The 21,191-nt window shown below is 40.3% G+C and overlaps 1 protein-coding gene across 1 annotated transcript; it reads right to left on the bottom strand.

The window, feature by feature from the left end:
- Nucleotides 1-7,219: 7,219 nt before the first annotated feature.
- Nucleotides 7,220-20,816, bottom strand: SGPP1 (sphingosine-1-phosphate phosphatase 1). Its single transcript, XM_062495216.1, has 3 exons — nucleotides 20,223-20,816; nucleotides 10,048-10,137; nucleotides 7,220-7,777 (listed from the first exon to the last, which is right to left on the bottom strand). The coding sequence occupies exons 1-3, from the start codon at nucleotides 20,814-20,816 to the stop codon at nucleotides 7,226-7,228; spliced, it is 1,236 nt and encodes a 411-aa protein (XP_062351200.1). The 3' UTR covers nucleotides 7,220-7,225.
- Nucleotides 20,817-21,191: the final 375 nt, after the last annotated feature.

Here is a 21,191-nt window from a genome sequence, read left to right as displayed (position 1 = left end):
AAGCAGGAGCTTTCCTTCCACCTGAGGGGTAGCAGAGGGCACCTGAAGTGCACAGTTCACTTAATGAATTCTCAGGTTTTTCTGTGCTTGTACAGAGGCAAAACAGTGGAAGCAAGCTTGAGCCATTACCCTTCTTGCTGACTTTTCTCAAGAACCTCAGTCAACCCACCCACGTGTTAGATTCCTGAATGCAAAAGGCCTGCATTTTAAAGCAGCTCAGATCTGCTGCTTACTGCCTTTGGGAGGGGCAATTTCTGGAGAAGGAAGATTGTTATAGTCCACAGGTTGTACAGGTTTGTGGTGGGAGGGTGCCATCTTTATTTTTGCTTCAGCAACTAATCTCTTTACCCTGAGACAGGTTGACACCAAGATCACTTACAGAAGATTGGTCCCCAAAAGCCCAAATTCAGCACTAGGTCACTGTATCAGATATGTAGTTCAGAATTCTTGATCCTAGAATACAGTGCTTGCGTAACTACCGAAGTATCTTGTATATAAATTCTAAAATAATAATTTATTTGCATTCACGAGAAAAACCTGGCAATCATAAGTTTAAAAAAGGTGCCCAAACAGGCCACAAAGTGTAAAGAGCCAACCTGACCCGAAGCATTTATTATTTTTCTCTCAACTATAGATTAGTGAGGTTAGTCGGCCTGAAGTCTAGACACAATACCAACACTGACACATGGCCAGTGCCTCAGGAGAGAACTGAACTGCTGCTGCAACAGTGCAGTGCTAATTACCATCGCTGTGAAATCACTCTGGATGCCAGACCTGTTGACTCTGTGCTTTCACCACTGTGTTAAAGAGATCAGCAACTTTTACACTTTCAAACCTTATTAAAAATGATCAGAGAAAGCATTGTGCCCCAAAAACATCACCTGAGAGAAAATACTCTCACTCTTAAAGCTGAAAGTGTCAATTTGAGTCAAAGCTTTATTTAATTTAGAGTTTCAGCATCTGCAGCTGATGTACTGCAGTCCACAGCAATGACCATTAAGCAATCAGGAGCCATTACAGCATGAATAATGCTGGAAGCAGTAAAGCACCAAAAGCAGATTATTAAAGTGCCTGCTGCATACAGTGAAGCATGGGAAACAGCATCCCTAAATTTCCAGTTTGAAAATCTTTGCAAGTTAGTAGAAATCTGGGTCATCATGTTCTGAAATGTAATCATTCTATACGAGGCAAACAGGATTACATCCCTTTGCCTAACAGCATGAGGTAAGCAATTGCAAAGGAATTCTTCATTAGAGGCATTATTTTGGCAATCTTCCCAAGGCAGTAGTGGATTTGATTAGCCACCAGAACTTAACTCTGCAGCAGGAATTCCCACCCACCTATGGCTACTGGCATACTAGGAGAGATGAAAAACCATGCTGGGTTAAATAATTCAACATAATTTTTCAAATGACATGGAAGCACAATATACTTTCTGCTTATGCTTGTTAAGCTACTGCATCAAATCAGCCTTGCACATATAAGGGGAAAAGAACTTTCAGAAAACAAAGGTGGGGGGTTGTTCTGGGATTTGAATCCATCCACAAACCCAAATCTTGTCCCTGAGCACTGGAAGGAATAAAGACAAATAACACAACTGAATCCAACAGGAGTTTATTACCCACACAATGCAGATGAAGTTAGACACTTCAGTTACCAGTCAATATAAGCTTAAGTATTAATTGACAACTCAGAAAGTGCACACCGAGTACAAAATCATTAACAAGAGTATAACAAAAAGTTCTGATGTATTAATTTTTAAAACATCAGTTGTACACTATTATACAGCAACCATTATGTGATCCTCAACTAACTCGGGGCTTGCCTCTCAATTGTTTTGTTTTTTTTAAAAACAAGTTCTCCAAGAGGTTGAGAGACTGGGTTACAACTGCATTATTTCCCAAAAGGTTTCTAACACACAGCCTTACCTTATACAGACAAAGCTGGTTTGTATTTTATCAACACTTCCTTTTATCAGGGAATTGAGTAACCAGAAAAAAAAAAATCTATACATAAAAAATTAAACTCCAATACACAATATTATATGTATATATGTATTTATATTGTACTACAGATTTCATGTAAATCAAGTGCGGGCCAAATTTTGGCATAATTTTTAAGTGCATTAAGTTTAATACAAAATCCCCCTCAGACTCTATTCTTACTGTTCCCATTACTTGCTCCTGAACTGATCTTTTTTCAGTTCTGATAATTTAGACATCTAGAACTGCCATAAAAGATAATTTCCATTTCAGTAATATCAGTTTTATCTTCCATTACACTTTCTAACAAAAATAAACTTCTGGGAAAACTTAGTGACTAATTTAGTCAAAGTTCAGTGACTGAAAAAAATTCTCCAACTTGATGGGAATTATTTACATTTCCTAGTCAGTATCCTTAAGGTACTATTTTCCCACATACCCTCTCTTCTCCTTTGATCCTACAGGAACAGTTACTGATCATACACTGCAAGCACACCCTGCTTTCCTTCTTGTTCTTACAAGGCCTCTTACCAACATGCAAATAATTTCTGATGCAGAATGGAATGCAAAGGAATTTTTCTAATGCAAGGCCAAATTTGCTTCAAAACCAGCATGTGTAGATACTTGCATTTTAGAGAACACCTAGAGTGCTACAATATCCTCTCTGCCACACAATATCACATTTTCTTTCCAAATTCAGCTTTCATTGGCTTTTATCAGTATTGCAAGAAAAACAATGATATTAGTGACCCAATTAATCTATCAATTTGACAAATATATCATTTGCAGTAAATTTTAAAACAGGCTTACTTCTTTTTCTTGAAACAAAAAGGCCATTTAAGCTTTCCTGTAGAATAAAGTCTGGCAAGAAGTCATTCAACTTCCTCCCACAAAAAAGTTAATCTTCCTCAAAGTTGTTTGTAGAATACAGAATTATATAACAAACAAACATTCTACATTAGACCAAAGGAGCACTCAAGAATCAATTACAGTAAGCTGAGTCACAATACCCCAAGAAATCAATTCTCTTCTCATTTTATCTACTGACTTTATTCTGGGGTCTCTTCATTCACAGAATTATGGTACAGAGGGGGAGCATTAGAAATGTGCTGCCAGTTCCACCTACAGAGAACGGGCGTCCAGGTTAAGCCCTTTAGCAATCTCGTAAAAACAGGGCTAATTGTGATTTTAACAAGGAGAATCACCCAAAAGCAAGGCTATCACATCTAGAAGCCAAGTCACATCACACACACTGAGCCTGCTCACAGGTCAGCATGGATTTGTCCTTTGGGCTTCATTCTCAGGTGTGGAAAGAACCAAGTGCAAATCTCCCAGTAAAGTTAGCAGGAGTTTGACAGCAATGCCCCTTCATACCATCGAATTATTAAATATCTTCTGTATTGTGTGTGAAAAGTGGAATTTTTTATTGAGAAAGCAAATACTGAAACAGAAACAACTTTTAGCATAACAGATGTATTTACTTACAGCATGCAAGGATTTGTTTTCATATTTTTGCAGCTAACAACCCTTAATTATTTACAAGTTCAAAATTACAATCTTCACGTAAGTAGTAATTGCTTGCAGAAGTTCTGGACACTCTCAGAAATCAGCAAAAAATGGAGTAAAAAATACTGAGAGCAGTAATTAAAAAAAAAAAAAAAAAAAAAAAAAAGGAAAGCATATTAGCTTATAATATCCAGACAATCTAACACTGTTCTGGTAAGAAAAAAACAAAACAACACAAAAGTCACACATCACATTTGGAGATGCCATTTCAAAAGAAATGCATCTTTCTGTTTGTTTTTTTTTTTCCCCAGGATAAACGCTGTACATAATCTTAAAAAAATTCCAAATAAATAAACAACCCCCAAGTCCCTTTGGTTAGCCCATTTACCTTCAAGTCACTCCTCCACCTCTTGATCAGAGACCCAAAAGCTTCACAGGTGATCACACAGGAGAAAGCAAAAGCGACACTTTTTTAGAAACATGAAATTTTTTCCTAAATAACAGATTCTAAAACTCACCAAAGATGCAATGCACATGTCAATTCTGACTGAGGGCCAGGTCAGAAAAAAATCCTGCTCCTATGTTTAAGGCAGTCTCAGACTATTTTGAGTCTCTTCAGAGTCTCAGAAAACAGAATTTTATGTCAAATTGCTCTCCATCTGCCTGTCAGTTTTAAGGTTTATTTCATACAATAATTTTAAAAGGCAAATTTAGCCCGTAGCTGGTTGTAATAAATGTGCATTGATAGCTGGTTCTATAAAGTATTTCCCTCTGGGACTGAGGGAGTTCAGTAACAGGATGTTTTTGCACCAAGTCAGAAAGGGTTTCAAGCACACTGTCCTTCTAGAAAGACATTTGGTTACTTCTTAAAGCTATGTTCACTTTATTTATAAAGAATTTGGTACCAGCTGGTGCTCACACTAGAAACATTTTTCATGTTCAACTCTAAGTATAGATTAGGGCAAAGAAAGTGCTCCAGTTTTACCTGCTGCTTTGTTATGCCCAACTCCAAGGAATCTTGGCTTATCAGTAAACAAAATTATAGTACAATACTAATACTTTACCCAGATTTTTAAGTATTTGTATGTCTATGATTCCCTATTCTCTAAAGGTATTCATATTGCAAGACATTTTGTGCTAACTGCCCTCTCGAGCCTAGCCCCTTATAAAACATGAAAATAGAACAGCAGACCTTTTTCTCATGTAAACTTCAGTGAAGTAGCTGCTGAAGGTGCTGCATAAACATTCTGATGGACATTTCCTGGGTAGTGGTACATGGAACGTGACATTTTGAACTTACTCAATGTAATGTATAAAAACATAAAAAACACATTTATGACAGTAGAATAAGCTACAGTGCAATTTTCCTTAGCCTGTTGAAAGCTCTGTGTGATCATTTTCACCCCTTCCAGATCCTCCACATTACATCTCATGTTCCATTAATACAAGAGAGCAAATACAGGTTTAACTATGTGTGTTATGATGTAAACTTGGAAGTTCCTAGAAGTCCAATATGTACCTTAAAAAATTAGTTTTGCTCACTCACTTTTCTGTACTAGAATGTTAACATTTTTTGCTATAAACTGTAAAGCTAGGATATTTAAGGAGAATATGCCCTGAATTTCAGAGAAATTTATCCTATTAACTATTTTCACTATTAGTAGTCCGCAGACTAACTGAACATAATTGAAACTTGCTTAGGGCTTTAAGCATAAGGCATTTCATGTACATTCCCCCAGCTATTTATTTAATGGCTGTCTTGGTGTGTGAAGCCAAATCCGTGGAAATCCCACTCTCAAAAGCCCAAAAATCAATCTACCTTTTACTGCACATTCAGCGTTGTACTGCAAAAGAGGAAAAAATACAAAAATCAAATCCAGAAAAATACACTGAAACTGGCTTACCATTTTCTACTTGTTAAGGTCTTTTCAGCTCTGGGAGTTGTTTAACACACTCTCAGTTCTGAATACCTCAGTTTGAATACATTCATTGCAGTGCACTCAGGATACACTGGAGAAATGCACCAGAAAAGTTAAGTTTTTCACATCATCCAGTGCCAGCGTACCATAAATCTCATTTGCTTCAAAGAAAGTGAAGTTAATTGTGTCAGTCTACACATTAACAGGTTGGAGATATCATCTCCAACACAAAAAAAAAGCCCTTCTAAAACCAAATATTGTTTGCAAAAAAAAAACAAAAAAAAAAACCTGTAGGCTTTGTATTCTATCTAATCACCATATTTCCTAACCAAATGATACTTCTCCTGAAAAACATGTACAATACAAAATGAAGTAATGGTGTCTGTAAGACAGTGCTTCCTGCAGTAACTGTTCCTGACGTGAAAAGAACAGATCAGGCAACACATGAACAAGACAAAATGAAACAGAGACAAAGGCACGTGAAATTACACTTGAAGGGAAAAGGATCATGAGAAGCCCAAAAGTACATAATAAAATCCTGCCAAATATAGACATCAAAAACTTCATGGATTGACCTTACTGTCCTGACTCCTCACAATCTGTCAATCAGAATTATTACAAGGGTACTTTAATTGTTACATTGTCTTATAACTATCTAAACTGGATAAAAGTTATCATCACCTTTAAATATAGTATGTTAATGCATAAAAATACAGATTTTTCTAGAATAAGTATTATATTTTGTAACGAAATACCTAAAAGCAGCAGTCCTCCTAGATTAATTTGGAATAATAAGTGAGGCCCATTTCTTTGCAGAATGGGGTGGTTTTATTGTTTATATGTTTAAATAATTAATTTTGAATATCCATCCACTGTATAAACAATCTCCAGAAAAATATATCCTCTTGCAGTAACTTACAATACATGTTAAAAATACTTACAAAAGGGACTACTGTTAATTTACAATACCTTGAGCTCAAGGACACAATTCCTGGGTCATTTCACTTATGCAATTTTGATCAAGAAAAACTGAACATTCTTGTTAACTTGGACCACGTCAACAACATGGACAATCTAACATTTTTTAATATCTGCCTAATTACTTAGGATTTTCAATAAAATTAGGCATTTTTGCATCACAGTACATATGGCATTTCTTAATTTAGCAACAGAAAGGCACAGTTATTAAACCATAAAATACAGTACCTGAATTATATATACTCTAGTGATATCTACCAATGGCAATCCAGACATTTTTCTCTGCAAAGGGGGAGTAAAGAAAAAAGCTTCTGCTTGTTTATTTAGAAAAATTCAACCTCATTACAAGTTTGGTCCATGAGAAATACATATTAGCTGAAATACCTTGAAGCAAGACTTCAGGAAAGAATAGAAGAAAGCAAATTTAACATTCTATGGTCCAGCAACTTGAATTATTACTGTGAAATGGCAAACAGATCATGAATGGAGCCTTCTGATTAGCTGTCAGACATACCTGCTAAAGGGTCAGTGTACACAGGTACAGACTGGCAGCCATCCCAGATACAGTAACTGCATCACACACACAGACTTGGTTACAGCAATAAGTCCAAAAAAAGCATTTACAGAGGTCAGCACTTCTCCTGGACTGATGCTTGACTGCTGGCCCTAAACCATCCCCAGAGATGTGCAAAGCCCTTTAAATGCTTTGCCTGCTTTGTATTGCTGTTAATAGGAAGACCCTGCTAAAGCCAAGCTGGCCGGCCTTCCCTTAGCAAACTAGTGCACCTCTTCAAAAAGCAACTAGCTCAGTTCTCCCTACTCAAAAGTGACCCGACTGCCTCAGGAAAGACCAATGAAATGGAAGAGGCAAGGAGCAATGAACATGAGGGAGAACCCAACCATGCCATAGGTAATGTAGCGATAGGGCAGCTCGACCTCCATGCGCTGCCGGGCTCTCCGAACGTCCTCGTGCGGGATGCGGAACATTTTACACGCCAGCGGAATCGTGGCTTTTTTCATGGCCACTTTTGTTAACAACAGAACGATGACTCCAATCAACAAGCGCAGTATGGCTTTTCCAAACACAGTCACGGTGAGGGAGGACAGAGACAAGGGCAGGGTGTGGGGAGGAGGATCCAGCTGCAGACCCAGGATGTAGTTGACGTGAGAGCCACAGGCCACGCCGGCACCGCAGCCCAGGATCTGAGCTGTGTCTCCTCGTGACGTGCTCCACGTGTCCAGGGTGAAAGAGAAGATTCCCAGGGCCAAATGGAGACTGATGATAATTAAGGGTGCATATCTGTAAGTTAAGTTGAAGTTATCAATCAGGTCCACAACTGGATGGAAGACAACCAGGATAAGAATAGCATACAGAAATCCAGCAATAACATCCTGTTGAAGAGAAAGATATGGTTTCAGTGTAGTAACTATTAAAAAAAAAAAAATCAAGTTACATTAAGAAGAATACAAGAATACAAGCAAGAATACAAGCCTAGCTGCTGTAGTGTTAAAAGCGACTTGTGGATTCCCATCGTTACCCTTTTACAGGATTAAATCTTTCTTATGCTAAACATAAGGTAAGGATTTGCATTTGATCACCTATTAACCAATCACCTGCATCCTGACAAGATCATGGATGAAGTTATGATCAAAGGATCCTTCAAAGTTGCAGGCCTGGACTTCTTAGTTAAGGCCTGCTGTGACACAGCAAGGGGTGATGGTTTTAAACTAAAAAAGGGGAGATTCAGACTGGATGTAAGGAAGACATTTTTTATCCAATGAGCACGATGAGGCACTGGTACAGGGTGTCCAGAGAGGTGGAGGATGTCCTGTCTCTGGAAACATTCAAAGTCAGGTCACATGAGGCTCTGAGCAACCTGTTCAGGTTGAAGATGTCTCTGCCTGTTGCAGGGGGCAAGGACTAGATGATCTTTAAAGGTCTCTTCCAACCCAAAACTATTCTGTGATTCTTTTACGATTTTTTTCTGCTGGCCCTGTCAGGGCCAGGGCATTCCAACCTACAGTCGGCACAAATCCAGCCCAGCTAAATATGTTCTGCCAACTTAAGTTTGCTGAAGCAGCTCAACAGTGGCTCAGAGGGCCTGGGTGCCAACGCACCCAACACTGGCAGCAGCAGCAGCTGGTGCAGCAGTCAAGGACCCCTGCAGCCAGGCAGTGCTGAGCAGCTTTAACTTCCCACTCCAGCTTCACAATTAACAATGTTGGAAGAATGGGAACCGTTTCCAAATACAAAAGGAGAGGAAGAGATAACCTCTGTGGCTTCCTAACTGATTTTCAGTTTTACTTTTGTTTTTAAAGGTCCTTTCTTAATAAAAAGGTTACCCAATTATTTTTTACTTCAGCATTAAATTTCAGTTGACTGAACACTCAGGTGCATGGAATTCTCTGCTACTTTGGTCACCTTCGATTGTTAAAGAGGAATTTGTGCAACCCAAGCACTACAAAGTGGCCTACCTTCATTTTCATTCTTCTAAGTTCTTCCACATGAGCCAGGAGGTAGGACTTCAATCAGCAGAGTTTGCATTACTCCAGCTTCAATGAATCATTTTTATTTGCTTCCACTAATTGAAAGCTTGATAAAAGCTCTAGTAAAATTGTCTGATGAAAACATCACACTTGTTCATTTCAGAAGCAACAAGAACTTTCTGCTCTATTTCCCACCTACTGCCCCCAAACTTAGGCACTGTGGTTGATGTATATTGCAGGCACCACATGATGAACTGCATTTCCTCAAACTCTGCAGAGGATTCAGATGTGAAACTGCAAAATAGCCCTGTCTGCTTGCTCACTATTTTCTGCATGACTTTGTTGTATGACATTTTGTGCCAGCTGAACTATCACTTCATCACATCATCCTTGACAGAGTGGTTTTAGATTGGAAGCCTCCTAACTACTGATGCAAAAATGTCATTTAGTTTTTCTTAGCCGCTTTATCTTCCCATGCTCGTTTTACACTGTGCTCATCTGGCAGCTTTTCTACTCCCTACCAGGCTTAGCCTTTTCTGTCTGTTAGCTTTTCTTCTCAAAAACATCTTTAGCCAGCCTAATTAGCAGTCTTGCATTGCGATTACCACTTTGTAGTGTTCTTGTTTTCTCATTTTTACATTGCATACACTTGTGTTTCAGTTTGGGGAGTTTTAATCCTGTTTAACAAATGAGTTTGTTTTTTCAAAGATGACAACTTTGTTACCTGGTTTTAGAAACTCTGGTAGATGAAACTCTAGCAGGTAGAGTGGCACTCTGAAGTACACATGCTTTGAGCAGCTGACATGGAATGAGCTTTAGCAGTCACTTTCTCATTCTGCAAAATTATTTCTACTCTGTAGAGAAAAATTTAGTCTACACTATAGAGCAGTCATCAATTTCTGCACTAAAAAATTACATAAAACACCTGTTAAGTTTCAACCATGAACTGAGTTTATAAAAGACAAGAATAAGTTTAGTGTGAGAGCCACTTCTAGATATTTTATCAATTTCTATGCTGAAGAAATGGAAATCTTCTGTTTCTGTATGGTAGGACATTCCATAAAATTCATCTGTATAAAATTATTGCACTGTAAAACCTTCAATGTGATGGAAGTTCATAAAATCAGAACAGGATTAAAACAGAAGTTCAGTAGTAGATTAGATTATATTCTTACCAAAATTGAATGCATTCCCATATAAATTCGACTACAGCAAACCAAAGAACACCAGCTGAATGCCAGGATCAGTCCAAACATAAGGGGATACTGGTAGGGAAGAAAAATGCAGAAACTGTATTAGAATTTGGGGAAAAAAAAGGAATAATTACTCTATGAACATTCTACAATTAATTCCAACTAATGCCACTGATGCTTACCCTTTCCCTACCCTCCACAGGCCTAGCAGAGCACCTTTTCATAAAGTCATTGTTAAGTCAAGCTTTCAAACTTCCCCTGTCTTCTTTGCATTCAGGCTATATGAATTTCAGTGCTTTGATCAGACTTTTTCAAAGCAATAAGGAATGCATCAATCTCTGTAGCAGTTGTCTTGCCATGCCCTGATATCCTGAATTGACCACATGGGCAGAGACAAGTGTGTTAAGCTGTGCAACAGTTTTACACTGGGTGAAGCAGCTCCATCACATACAGGTATTGTTAGCAATTAATTACTCAGGCAGAACCAAGTGGCTTCACTTTTTTTCCTGAAAAGGAAGAACTCATAACAAAATTACAAAAATTCAATTCCTTCCTCAATTCTTTGTTTTAGAGCTTCTGCAAATTGTTGACTCAATCTCTGAGCACCAGCATGAAACTCCTAAAACAGTAATCTTTTTTGTTCTTTCCAAACCCACATATATTTCCTCCTACAAGCTGCATTTGTTAAACAAAAATCATCAAATAATTACCTCCAATTAATTTCATCTTCTCACCTTTTTTTTTATTAATAAGGACTGTTTGCCAGGAAGAAATAAAATACTTTGCTTTAATAAGCACATATCATGTAGAGAAACATAGTTTTTTAACTTTCTCAGGTTTTGGATAAAACTATGCTAATCTCCATGTTACAGAACAGTAAGAAGTATTTTCCCTGCTATTGCAAAATGCTGTACAAGACAGGATACAGCTTCCTTTTTTTGTCACTATTCTATAAAAGACACAGTCACAAGATAAAATGGCAAGTTTCCAAAACTGCTTCGCTTCCTACGATAAACATTTTCAATATAAATAGGCAGCCTCAAGGTACTCAAACCTAGAAATAAAATCTAAGAATTACAGGCAGGTTTCTTGCCCTTCCCTGGTTTTTTTTTTTTAAATAGATAACCTGAAGGGGTAGAAGATCCAGCCAATTAGAGAAAATACCTTTAAAATTACTGGAGGAAGTTCTGTGTCCTCTGTGAAGGCCACTTGACAGATTGTAAAGTTCCAAAATCAGTCTTTCAGAAGGATGGAGGTAGGACTATCACTCCTCTGCATTTTTCCTGCCTTCCCTGGATTCTCAACTCCAGGACCATGCTTGTATGACAAACCCAAAATAACTGTTCTCAAACTAAGAGAAAATCAGGAAGCTTACCTTTTACATAAGAAGCAGATTTCACATTAAAATAAATTCTAAACACCCAGCTCATAGTTGTGTTCCATCTAGACTAAACTCTACTTCCTGTAGCAACATTTGTCTTTGCTTCTATCACATTCATCTACAAACTGAATCTAAACAGAACTGTGTACTTGAGACTCATTTCTGACGTGAACAAACTGAGTTTCCTGCCTTTCAGAACCCTGCTAATCCCGGGCCATGCACCAGTAACTGTGTCACACTCACACACGATTGCAGAGTTATCAGATACCAACATGGCTACAGCAGCCACAAAAGCAGCCCCAATACCTTGCAAGTGCAGCCACATCCCTGTGCTCACTGTGCTTCTTCCTTTGGGCTCAGGGCAGAAGGAATGCTGCCTGCCCCAGCCACACACCCTCCCTGCACCGTGCTGCTCCACTCCCCTCCCACAGGACTCCCCAAGCAGAAGCGCTGGATGAGCAGGGACAGCTGTGCCCTGCGGACTCTGAAGCAAAGAGCAGCTTCGAGTTCCCAGCTGTTTGGCCATCACCTGATACCCTATGTCCATCCTTGTCTCCTGACACACATCTTGTGTGCTTTCAGAGCCCAATCAAGGGCAGGGCTTTTCTTTAATAAATAAGACTTGTCCTGTTTCTGCAGTACCTAGAGCTCTAGCAGGAGGATAAATGAAGTGCCAGGCTCAGCAGCCATTCATGGTAGTGTGGGTAAGAGGTTGGGATTGTGGGAGGAAAGAGGTTAGAGCAGCTAACCGCAAAATCCTGAGAACAAGGAGTATGAAGGAAATAGTCAGGTGAGAAGTCTTGTTTTAAAAGTCCTGAGCAGGTGATTGTGAACAGCAGGGAGACCATAATAATTCTGAAAATGAAAGAAGAAATGCTTGCTGTCAGGGAACTCACAGGGGAAGGGTGTTTGAGGAAGAAAGAAACAGAAACTCCAGCTCTGAAGAATGTTTTAGAAAGATTATTTGACTCTGTCGTATCTCACTCTAATTCTGAATAAATACCTCTTAAACCATATGAGAACATGAGCTAGTTTATTTCCTCTGTAGCAAACCACAGTAGAATAGTTTGGGTTCAAAGAGACAGTTCAAGGCCATCTAGTCCAAGTTCCCTGCTAGGAGCAGGGACATCTTCAACTAGAACAGATTGCTCAGAGTCCCATCCAATCAGGCCCCAAATGTTTCCAGGGATGGGGCATCCACCTCCTCTCCGGGCAACCTGTGCCAGTGTTTCACCACCAGAAATAAAAAAACTTCCACCCTGCATCTGATCTAAAGTAGCCTTTGTTTAGTTCAGAACTTTCACCCCTTCTCCTATCACCAAAGGCCCAAAGGAGCTGGCTCCCATCTTTCTTACAGGCACCTTTTAAGAAATGATCACAAATTCAGCACAACACCCTGTGTCCTCCTTGGCCTGTTTTCACTCCTACCTTTTAAAGCAGCCACTGGGTTCGAGAATTCCCAGAACACCAAACTGGTAGCACCTGCTTAAAATTTGCCCTGAGATGGGGTAAGACAAGCATGTATTTGGTCCTCACACAAAGGGCTAAGTGCACAGGTGACTCAAGGAGAATATCAGCACTCCCACACACCCCTGAGCTCAGCAGCATGCCGAGTCATACCACCAACAGGGGATATCACCTGGATCCTTGTAAAAAAAGCTGATGCCAGAAGCTTACTTCCAAATTGTGTCCTGCAAGGCTGAGGTACCAGCAATTAATAATACTTTTTTATAATAATGGATTTCAAAAATCTTCTCTCCCAATCATAAATGAATATGCAAAGAAAGAAAGAAAATAACAGCTTTTACTAGGTTTTCTATTAAAACAGGCATACTTTATAAAAGAGTAATGTGAAAATTTGAATATAAACTTCTATCAAGTGTTCAGGGAAGAAAGTCATAAACACTTTTTCTTTTTATGATTTCGACTTGGGTCTCTACTTAAATGTGAGATATTAAAGCAAGACAGGTGAACTCCAGCAGTTTAGTCCCATGGTTCCTAGCATGCCAGATCAGACCTACAGAGGCACAAAGGACAAGAGATCACAAATTTACTTCTACCCACTTCCCTGATTCGCTGTTGGTTTTACTCATTTAGGCATCAGAAGGCAGACTGGCATTACATGTCCCTCCAGATGAGCTTGTGGAAGGTTGTCAGAGATCACAGCTGAGAGAGGTAGACACAGAAACCAGGCCTCATTCTCTCTGCTTGTTCTTTTTGGTAAAAGAATTGATGTACCATAGTTCTTGACCACACTTGGTGTCACTTTCAGTCAGATATTCAGGAGCATTTTGGACACAAACATCTCAAACCCTGTCTCTACCCTCAATCTTATATCCTGAAAAACTCCTTATGCCTCCATAGCCAACAAGCCACCACATCAATTCTGAGTGTCGAGTGGTTTTTTTTGAACTGCATATTGCTTTATTTTTTTGCATATTAAAAAACCCAAACCAACAAGTGTGTTATTTAAAAAATAATTTTTAAAAGTTAATTGATTTCTTAACTGCACATATTAATGTAAAGCTAGCAATAAAACTGACTGAATAAACTACTCATCATGTTTCCTACCTCAATTTTTTCCCCATATCCAGAATCTTGTTTTAATCAAAGAAATTGAATTAAATTCATGTTTGTAAAACGGCAGTGAAACTACTCTCAGTAAGTTTTGAGACCTTTATGCCCTGTTTTTAAAAGAAAACTCCCATCCTATAGAAAATTCCACTACATCTTCCAAAAACAGGCTTGCAAACTTCTGACTAGACTACACACAAAATCCCTCCCCATCCTCCTCCCTCTCCTTGATCTTTTTGCCAAGAGTCTTAATAACAAAACCATTGTTTAAAAATGCTCATAAGGAAACAATCTGTCCTAAAAGCTTTGACCTAGGTCAGAAAATTCCTTCTTTCATAAAGGAACATTATTAAAAGAAACTATAAATACTCACTTCTTTACCTTTTTAAAGCACATTGTACAGCAGAGAAGTTTCTAGCACCCACAAAGGATTCCAAAGTAACTTTCCAATATTTTCAGTGTTCTACAGTATTCAATGATCTTTTTTAATCATACCATAACTCAGAAGTTCAACTTGAGTTTGAGACAATTGTTTTGGGCTAAAGTTCACTGAAAGAATCCAAGCAACACTTGCAGCACCAGGTTTTTAATAAGGTATTTGGGCCATGTATTGGCAACAGTCATATGAAAAGCTATAATCAATGTTTACGGGAATGACTCCAGCACCCTGGCTGGACAGATGAGATCAAAAAGCAGAGCATAAAAATGATTTTGGGAACAGTGCAGGAGAAAAGGGAGAAGAGGATTGTTAGAAAACAGAGACCACTAATCAGTCACTTTAAGAAAAACAGACTTTTTCTTTCAAAATGGGCCAGGTGGTAAATACTAGTGGTTAAGATACATTTACCAATTATTTTCTCCTTTCTCGCACTGACCAACCTTAATATCAAGAGATATAAAAACCTCAGTATTACATGTCACTACAAGAACCTCTTTTTAAAATTCCTAGATAAACTTTTCAATGCCAGTCCTGAAGGAAGTTAAAGTATTTAATTTTCTGATACGCCTAATCTGTAAATTAAGGAGTAACAACAGGAATTAGGTTGTTGTTTCTTTTCATTGCAGTCATTAAACAAATAATCCCTCTCTGAACACAGCTAGCAACAATCACTTATGGCTTGCTCTGTTTATGCCCCAATACCTGAAACTACACTTTTTCTGCAAAATAGTATTTCCTCAGTTTAATCACCGATTTGAAAGAACAAGGAGTGCTTTACATGTGTACAATGCACCAAGAAAAAAGAAACTGCTTGAGAAGTGTTTCCTTTGAACATCTTTTCATCAAAAACTCTGTACCCAACCTTAGAGCATTGGTATTTACGTGTTTTTCCCCCAGACCCTTTACATTAATTACAGATTTGCTTAGGCAAAACTGAAAAATATATTTACTGATAATCAATGCAGACTAATAAAACAGGCTGTCATATTCCTTGGTGACATTTGTCAGAACTGGCTGTGCTCTTTTTAAACCTTTAAGAACCCCTGCATCAAACAACTTTTTCCAGCTTCCTTTACAACCTACATGCATTAATATGGCCCACAGAAGACCCTACATCTCAAACACACAAGACAAGGCCAGTGCTGACCCTCCAAATTCCCATCTCTCTCAAACCACTGTGTGGCTAATTGTGTTTTCAGATCATCCCTTCAGCTGTGCTTCTCACGTCAGAAGAGGTTTTGTTTGACTGTTTAAGAAACACATATAAGAAGACCAATTAGACAAGCATGCACACATCTCTTTGCCAACATTTTTTCTCAACATTTTAGAATTTTAGCCAAAGGCCCATGTGGGATTCTCTGAGAGGTGATCTGCCCTGAAGTGACAGCATTTGCTCCTGCACACAGATTTTGTATGTAAGAGATGGTTTTCTGTGTGTAGCTTCCGATTTATCACTACATCAATCTTACTGAAAATGCAAGCCTTTCACCAAGGACAGACATTTAAAACTAGGATGTGGCCCTTTCTGCAAAATTCTCACTACAGCACTGTTGTGATCAGTCTGTTTATTCATCCCCAATAACCAATTATTCCCTGTTTCCAGTGGGAATCACAGAGTTCAGCCTTTTGAAATGAGAGAGCAGGCAGACAGTTCTAGAGGTAATCTTCAGTAGCGGTCAATCAGAACCAGAGTGATGCAGATCTCCCTGAAATCCCAATACAAAACTGTCAAACCCATCCCATTTAATTGCATTCACCAGCCTTGGCTGATAAAAGTCATAGTGCAGATGAAAGGTTTCTGCAAGGGAGTTTCACATGGTACCACATAAGAGTCTTACACAACCAGTACTACAGAGAGTCAAAAGAGCACTGAGTAAATGAAAACTGTAAATGAAAAATACATCAGAGAGGCCATTGGAGAATAGATGCACCTACTGTGGGTTTAGCAGAGGTGTTATCCAGGTCACCATTAACAGCAGCAGGGTGGAAAGGCAGTCACTGATGACAGGCTTTGCATATCAAACACTCCCAGACAGCACCCAGGGAGGACAATGCTGTCATATTCAGCACCACAAGCTGCTTCAGAAGGGAAATCAGCGCTGGTTAATGTAGTTAAAGGCCTGCTACTCATCAGCCCAGGCTCTGGGCTCCTGCTGAACACCAACCCAAGTTTGCTCAGTGGCTACAGTGAGAGTCAGCAACTCCTCACTGAGCCCATTAAGGCAGAGCTCAGGAAGGAGTGCAAACCCATCATTTCCTAATGCAGCCAGCTACTGCTAGAGCCAGGCTGCATCCTGGAGGAACTCTGGGAGAGAAGCAAGTTTTCTGCATCCCCTGGCTGGTATTTATTTTTCCTCCTCAAAATAAGCCAGCAGAGTTATGACCCATTCAGATACCATCCCAACTCAAGGAGCATTTCTAATAAAATACACCTTGATATCTATTTGAAATCAGCATTTCAACACAATCAAACAAAATATAAAAAACATTTTTTCCAGAAGTCTCAGCCTGAGCCTTTGGAGGTTTTGTGGATAATTAGCAGTCCACACTATCTCTTCCTCCCCTCATCTGGGACATGATATAAGCCAGCCTGGCTCAAACTGGTGCTATTTCAAAGAGTGCACGTTTTTTCCAGTTTTGTAAAGGTTACTTTTTCCTTCATCTTATCAAGATCTATAACCTCAATGTCTTTTAAGTGTTTGCCCTCCCTTTTCAGAGTATCTGTGCTTCAAAGATGGGGGGGAGGGGGGTGTGTGGCAATCAACATTTATAACATTCCCAAATTCTCCTCAGTCTGACATGAGCTTTATATTTCAAGGTTACTGAAATGTCTTTGAAATAAATGGTTCTCCCTGAAAATTTGGATACAATGGACAGAACAGTTAGCTATTATGAAAGTTATCTTAATATGCAACTCACTTCTGTCTGAAAAACAGTTTAATTGAATATTCCCTATACCCAAAGTCTCTAATTGTGATAATTTGCCAAAACCATCTTTAAAATACATTATCTCTGAAAATATTTTACTTGAACAATTTCATTTATAGAGAGCATTTTCATTTTATAATCAAAAATCCTTTTGCATACTATGTGAATAAAAATACAATAAGAGGATTGCTTAAAGGCATTCAAAAATTGAAAAGCATAAACTCAACAGGTTAAGAAAAAACCCTACTGCAATCCAAACATGTTTTTAAATGGATAATCTTTCCACGCCTAGAAAAATAGGAGCACATTTTCTCTGTTCACAGTGTTCCTCAAGAAAAAGACTCAGATTGTCTGATAGAAAAGAACTATTACACAATAGTAGGAAGTCATAGATCACTGACAGCAAGCTGCAAATAAGCTACACAAGAAAGAGAGTCCCTCCTCACTGGTGTAACATCTTTTAGAGGAAGAGCAGCTTTCTTTGGTTTAGTATAAACTTCAAAGTGACAAACTCAAAGCTGCCTGTATTTCAGAGTAAAAGTCCCTGCAGAGTTACACACCTGTATCTGCTTAAATTCACCCTCAGCCTCCTTCCACTGTGACTTGCAGTCCCAAGATATTGTCTCATCACAATCAGGCTCTGTGTAAGGCTTCTTTATACTAAATATATACAGAAAGAGTTTGACAACAGGTTTAAGCTTAGCCACCTGCACCTATTGGTAAATTTGTAGCATTTAATAAAAATCACATTAAAACTTGTTTATCTTGAATAGCTTTCCAAGAACTTCTGAGGTCAGTCTTTTTTAACACCATTTCCAGAAAAACACCATTTTCCATGACAAAAAGATGTCACATAGGTTCTACTCCCTTTCAACAGAAGTAAAACAGGGAGAACAGAAGTGCCAGATGAAAGGCTGTCTCTAGAGGTTAATCAGAAGACTCTTGACATGCCATTAATTAATTACTGATTAACTTTTGGAAATAATTTAAAAATGAAGGGATATTTTTTACATGAGTATTTCGAAATGACAAGTTGGTTACAGAGAGGTTTTTTTATTCATATTCGTTTTCTAAGAAAAAGGATTCAAAATCAAGACTCAAACACTTAGCTTCTTCATTTCTTAAGCACAGTCCCACATGAATAACAAGGCTGAACGTTTATGATTTCTTACCACGCATTCATTGTAAATATGTTTAGTAAATGAGCAGAGTGTTTCACAGACTGCAGCGGCAGCAGGGCTGGCAAACCACAGATCGAAGTTGGTTCATTGGGAAAAACACCATTTCACACCCTGTATGCAGGTTCTATAAAGGCAATCGAGACAGGTTCTCCTCTGCACACATGACATCAGTCTGTGCAAAGCTGATCGACTGGTACTGCTAAATGAGCTTTCCCACATGCAAAGAAGTACAAATCCAGTTTGTTCTTCCAAATGACACCAGCCTTACACATCTAATAAGCAATAATCAAATATACAGATTTTAGTCATTTAATAAAAACAACTTTGAGATTAAACATCTGAGAGGCAAAACTTCAAAAATTTATTTCAAACACAAAACATGACATATATATATATATGGAATTATTATGTCTGTGTAACTCCAGCAGATAATAGTTCAACTTTGCCTAGCAAATATGAATCCCTAAGAGCTTCCTTTTGGGCACATGTATTCACCTTGCACAAACAGATACATGATCTTTGGTTAGAGAGGCCAAATAAAATCTCTAAACCTTAATCATCTCATTCCTTTCAGTCACCCAATCTAGATGCTGAGACAGAGCCACAAAGTGTCAGGCAGCGCCAGCTGACAACTGGTGATTGTTGCCGGTACCTGTGAAAACAAGAGTTAAGCCCCTGCACGAAGCTTCGAATCGGAGTTAGTTCTCTTATATCCAACTTAAACCAGGCAGGTGTCACAGTAAGGGTTAGTAAACATTAACAATTTAAGAGTCGGATTACTGCCTAACTTCTTAAACATTACACAGCAAAAGGCTGCACAGGACATTCATCTGGGAATGCCTTCTCCTCAGCTACTGCTGAAAGTGGTGCAGTGATTTAGAGAGCTGGATGTGCTTTCTCTGGAGCTGCTGCTGTTGCCATACTTCCAGCAGCCAGCGCCAAAGCACATGCCACTGCTTGCGTAAATCAGACGATCAACAGTGTTATTTTAACTTATCTATTGACCCCAAGTGCAATAGCCAGATTTTAGAGATTCTGCTGAATGAAGGTGCTGAAAATAACACAGACTATCAGTTCCTGTTAATTATCAGCACGTTGGTAGACTGTAGAACCTCCTGAAAGTACACATACCAGAATAATTTCCAGCTTGTGGTTAATGAAAATAAAATCGTTAAAGAAAAGGCTAAAGCTACAACTCAGTGACGGTACAAAGTGACTCGAAGCAAAGAAGGATCAACAAGAAGCCCTGGCTCTCCACCAAATTCTCACTCTGTAAAACCAAATGGCTGTATAAACACTGGATGCTCATCCAAACTTTGCACAAATAGAGAAGACGGAAAAAAAAAAGCCTCACAGAAAGAAAATGCAGATTTGTTACCGCGAACTTTTCATGCGTGCTGAGCTAGTCCCCAAAGCCAGCACAACTTCCATTCACAAGACAGAATTACACCTCTCGTTACCTGAGCACTTGCTCAAATCACAGAGGAAAAAAAAAAAAAAGAAAAAGAGTGAGGCAAGGAAAAAAGGTACGAATCTCACATTTTCCCAACCAAACTCAGCCACCTCCCCTCCTGAAGAGAAATCAAGTGTGCCACATCCTTAGAGCCCGGGGCTGGAAAGCGCACGGATGAGCACGCGGAGGTGTGAGCATTACCTGCCAGCGGCCGTAGCTGAGCAGCAGGAGCGCCAGGGGGATGGCGGTGCCCGACATGGCGTGGGTGGAGGGCATGCTGTACTCGGAGTTGTAGAAGACCTCCAGCTTCACCACGGGCGGCGAGGCAGGACGCGGCCAGCGGATCACATCCTTGGTGCACTGCCCCAGGTACATCACCCACACCCAGATGATGATGAGTCTCCGGCCCAGCCAGGCGTCCACATTCCAGATGCAGAAAGGGAAAAAGAGGATGTAGAAGAGCTCGTTGCCCAGCTCCGTGCCCAGGCTGAACAGATAGTAGAGGAAGCGGCTGCGAGTGGCGAACTCCTGGCTGCCGTCCTCCTCCTCCGTCAGCGAGTTTCGGCGCGGCCTCCTCCTCCAGCGCCGCGGGGTTCCCGCCGCGCCGGGAACGGCCCCGTTCCCAGTGGGATGCGCCTGCCCGCCCGTGGGGCCGCCGTTCGCCACCGGGCCCCGTTGCTCCGCGCCGGCCCAGCCCGAGGGCCCCTCCACCCCGCAGAGCCGCTGGAACGCGGCCACTTTTCGCGGGTCCTGCAGGTGGGCGGCCAGCCGGGCCAGGCGCTGGCCGAGAGACATAGCGGCGGGACCGGGGTCAAGCTGAGAGCGGCGGGAGACTTCGTCTGAGGGGCGAAGAGGGGTACGGGGGCTCCGCGGAAAAGGAAAGCCGCTCTCCTGAAAAGAAACCCGCTGGAAGGCGACACACCGCGGGTACCGCGGGACTACCCTCGCCTCAGCCGGCGCCTCCCGCGGCTCGCCCGCTCCCTCACGCCCTCCCCGTTCGTTCGCTCCCTCCCTCACGCCCGCGCCGGCCCCGCCCCGCCGCGCCTGCGCGCAGCCCCCACCCCGAGGGAAGCGCTCATGGCGGCGCGGATTGGCCGCGGTTCTCCCCCGGTCCCGCCTCCGCGGGGGCGCAGCCAATCGGAGCTCGGCACTGAGCGAGGGGAGCGCGGC

Source organism: Cinclus cinclus, chromosome 6, assembly GCF_963662255.1.
Source record: "Cinclus cinclus chromosome 6, bCinCin1.1, whole genome shotgun sequence".
Lineage (NCBI taxonomy): Eukaryota > Metazoa > Chordata > Aves > Passeriformes > Cinclidae > Cinclus > Cinclus cinclus.
Note: the sequence above shows the minus strand (reverse complement) of the source record. Positions and strands in the feature narration are given on the sequence as shown.

Coding starts and splice junctions, on each gene's coding strand:
- SGPP1 (XM_062495216.1), bottom strand. CDS start 20,816: ATGTCTCTCGGCCAGCGCCTGGCCCGGCTGGCCGCCCACCTGCAGGAC. Junction 10,138..20,222: donor TCAGCTACGGCCGCTGGCAG/GTAATGCTCACA, acceptor CTTCCCTACCAG/TATCCCCTTATGTTTGGACT. Junction 7,778..10,047: donor TGGGAATGCATTCAATTTTG/GTAAGAATATAA, acceptor TCTCTTCAACAG/GATGTTATTGCTGGATTTCT.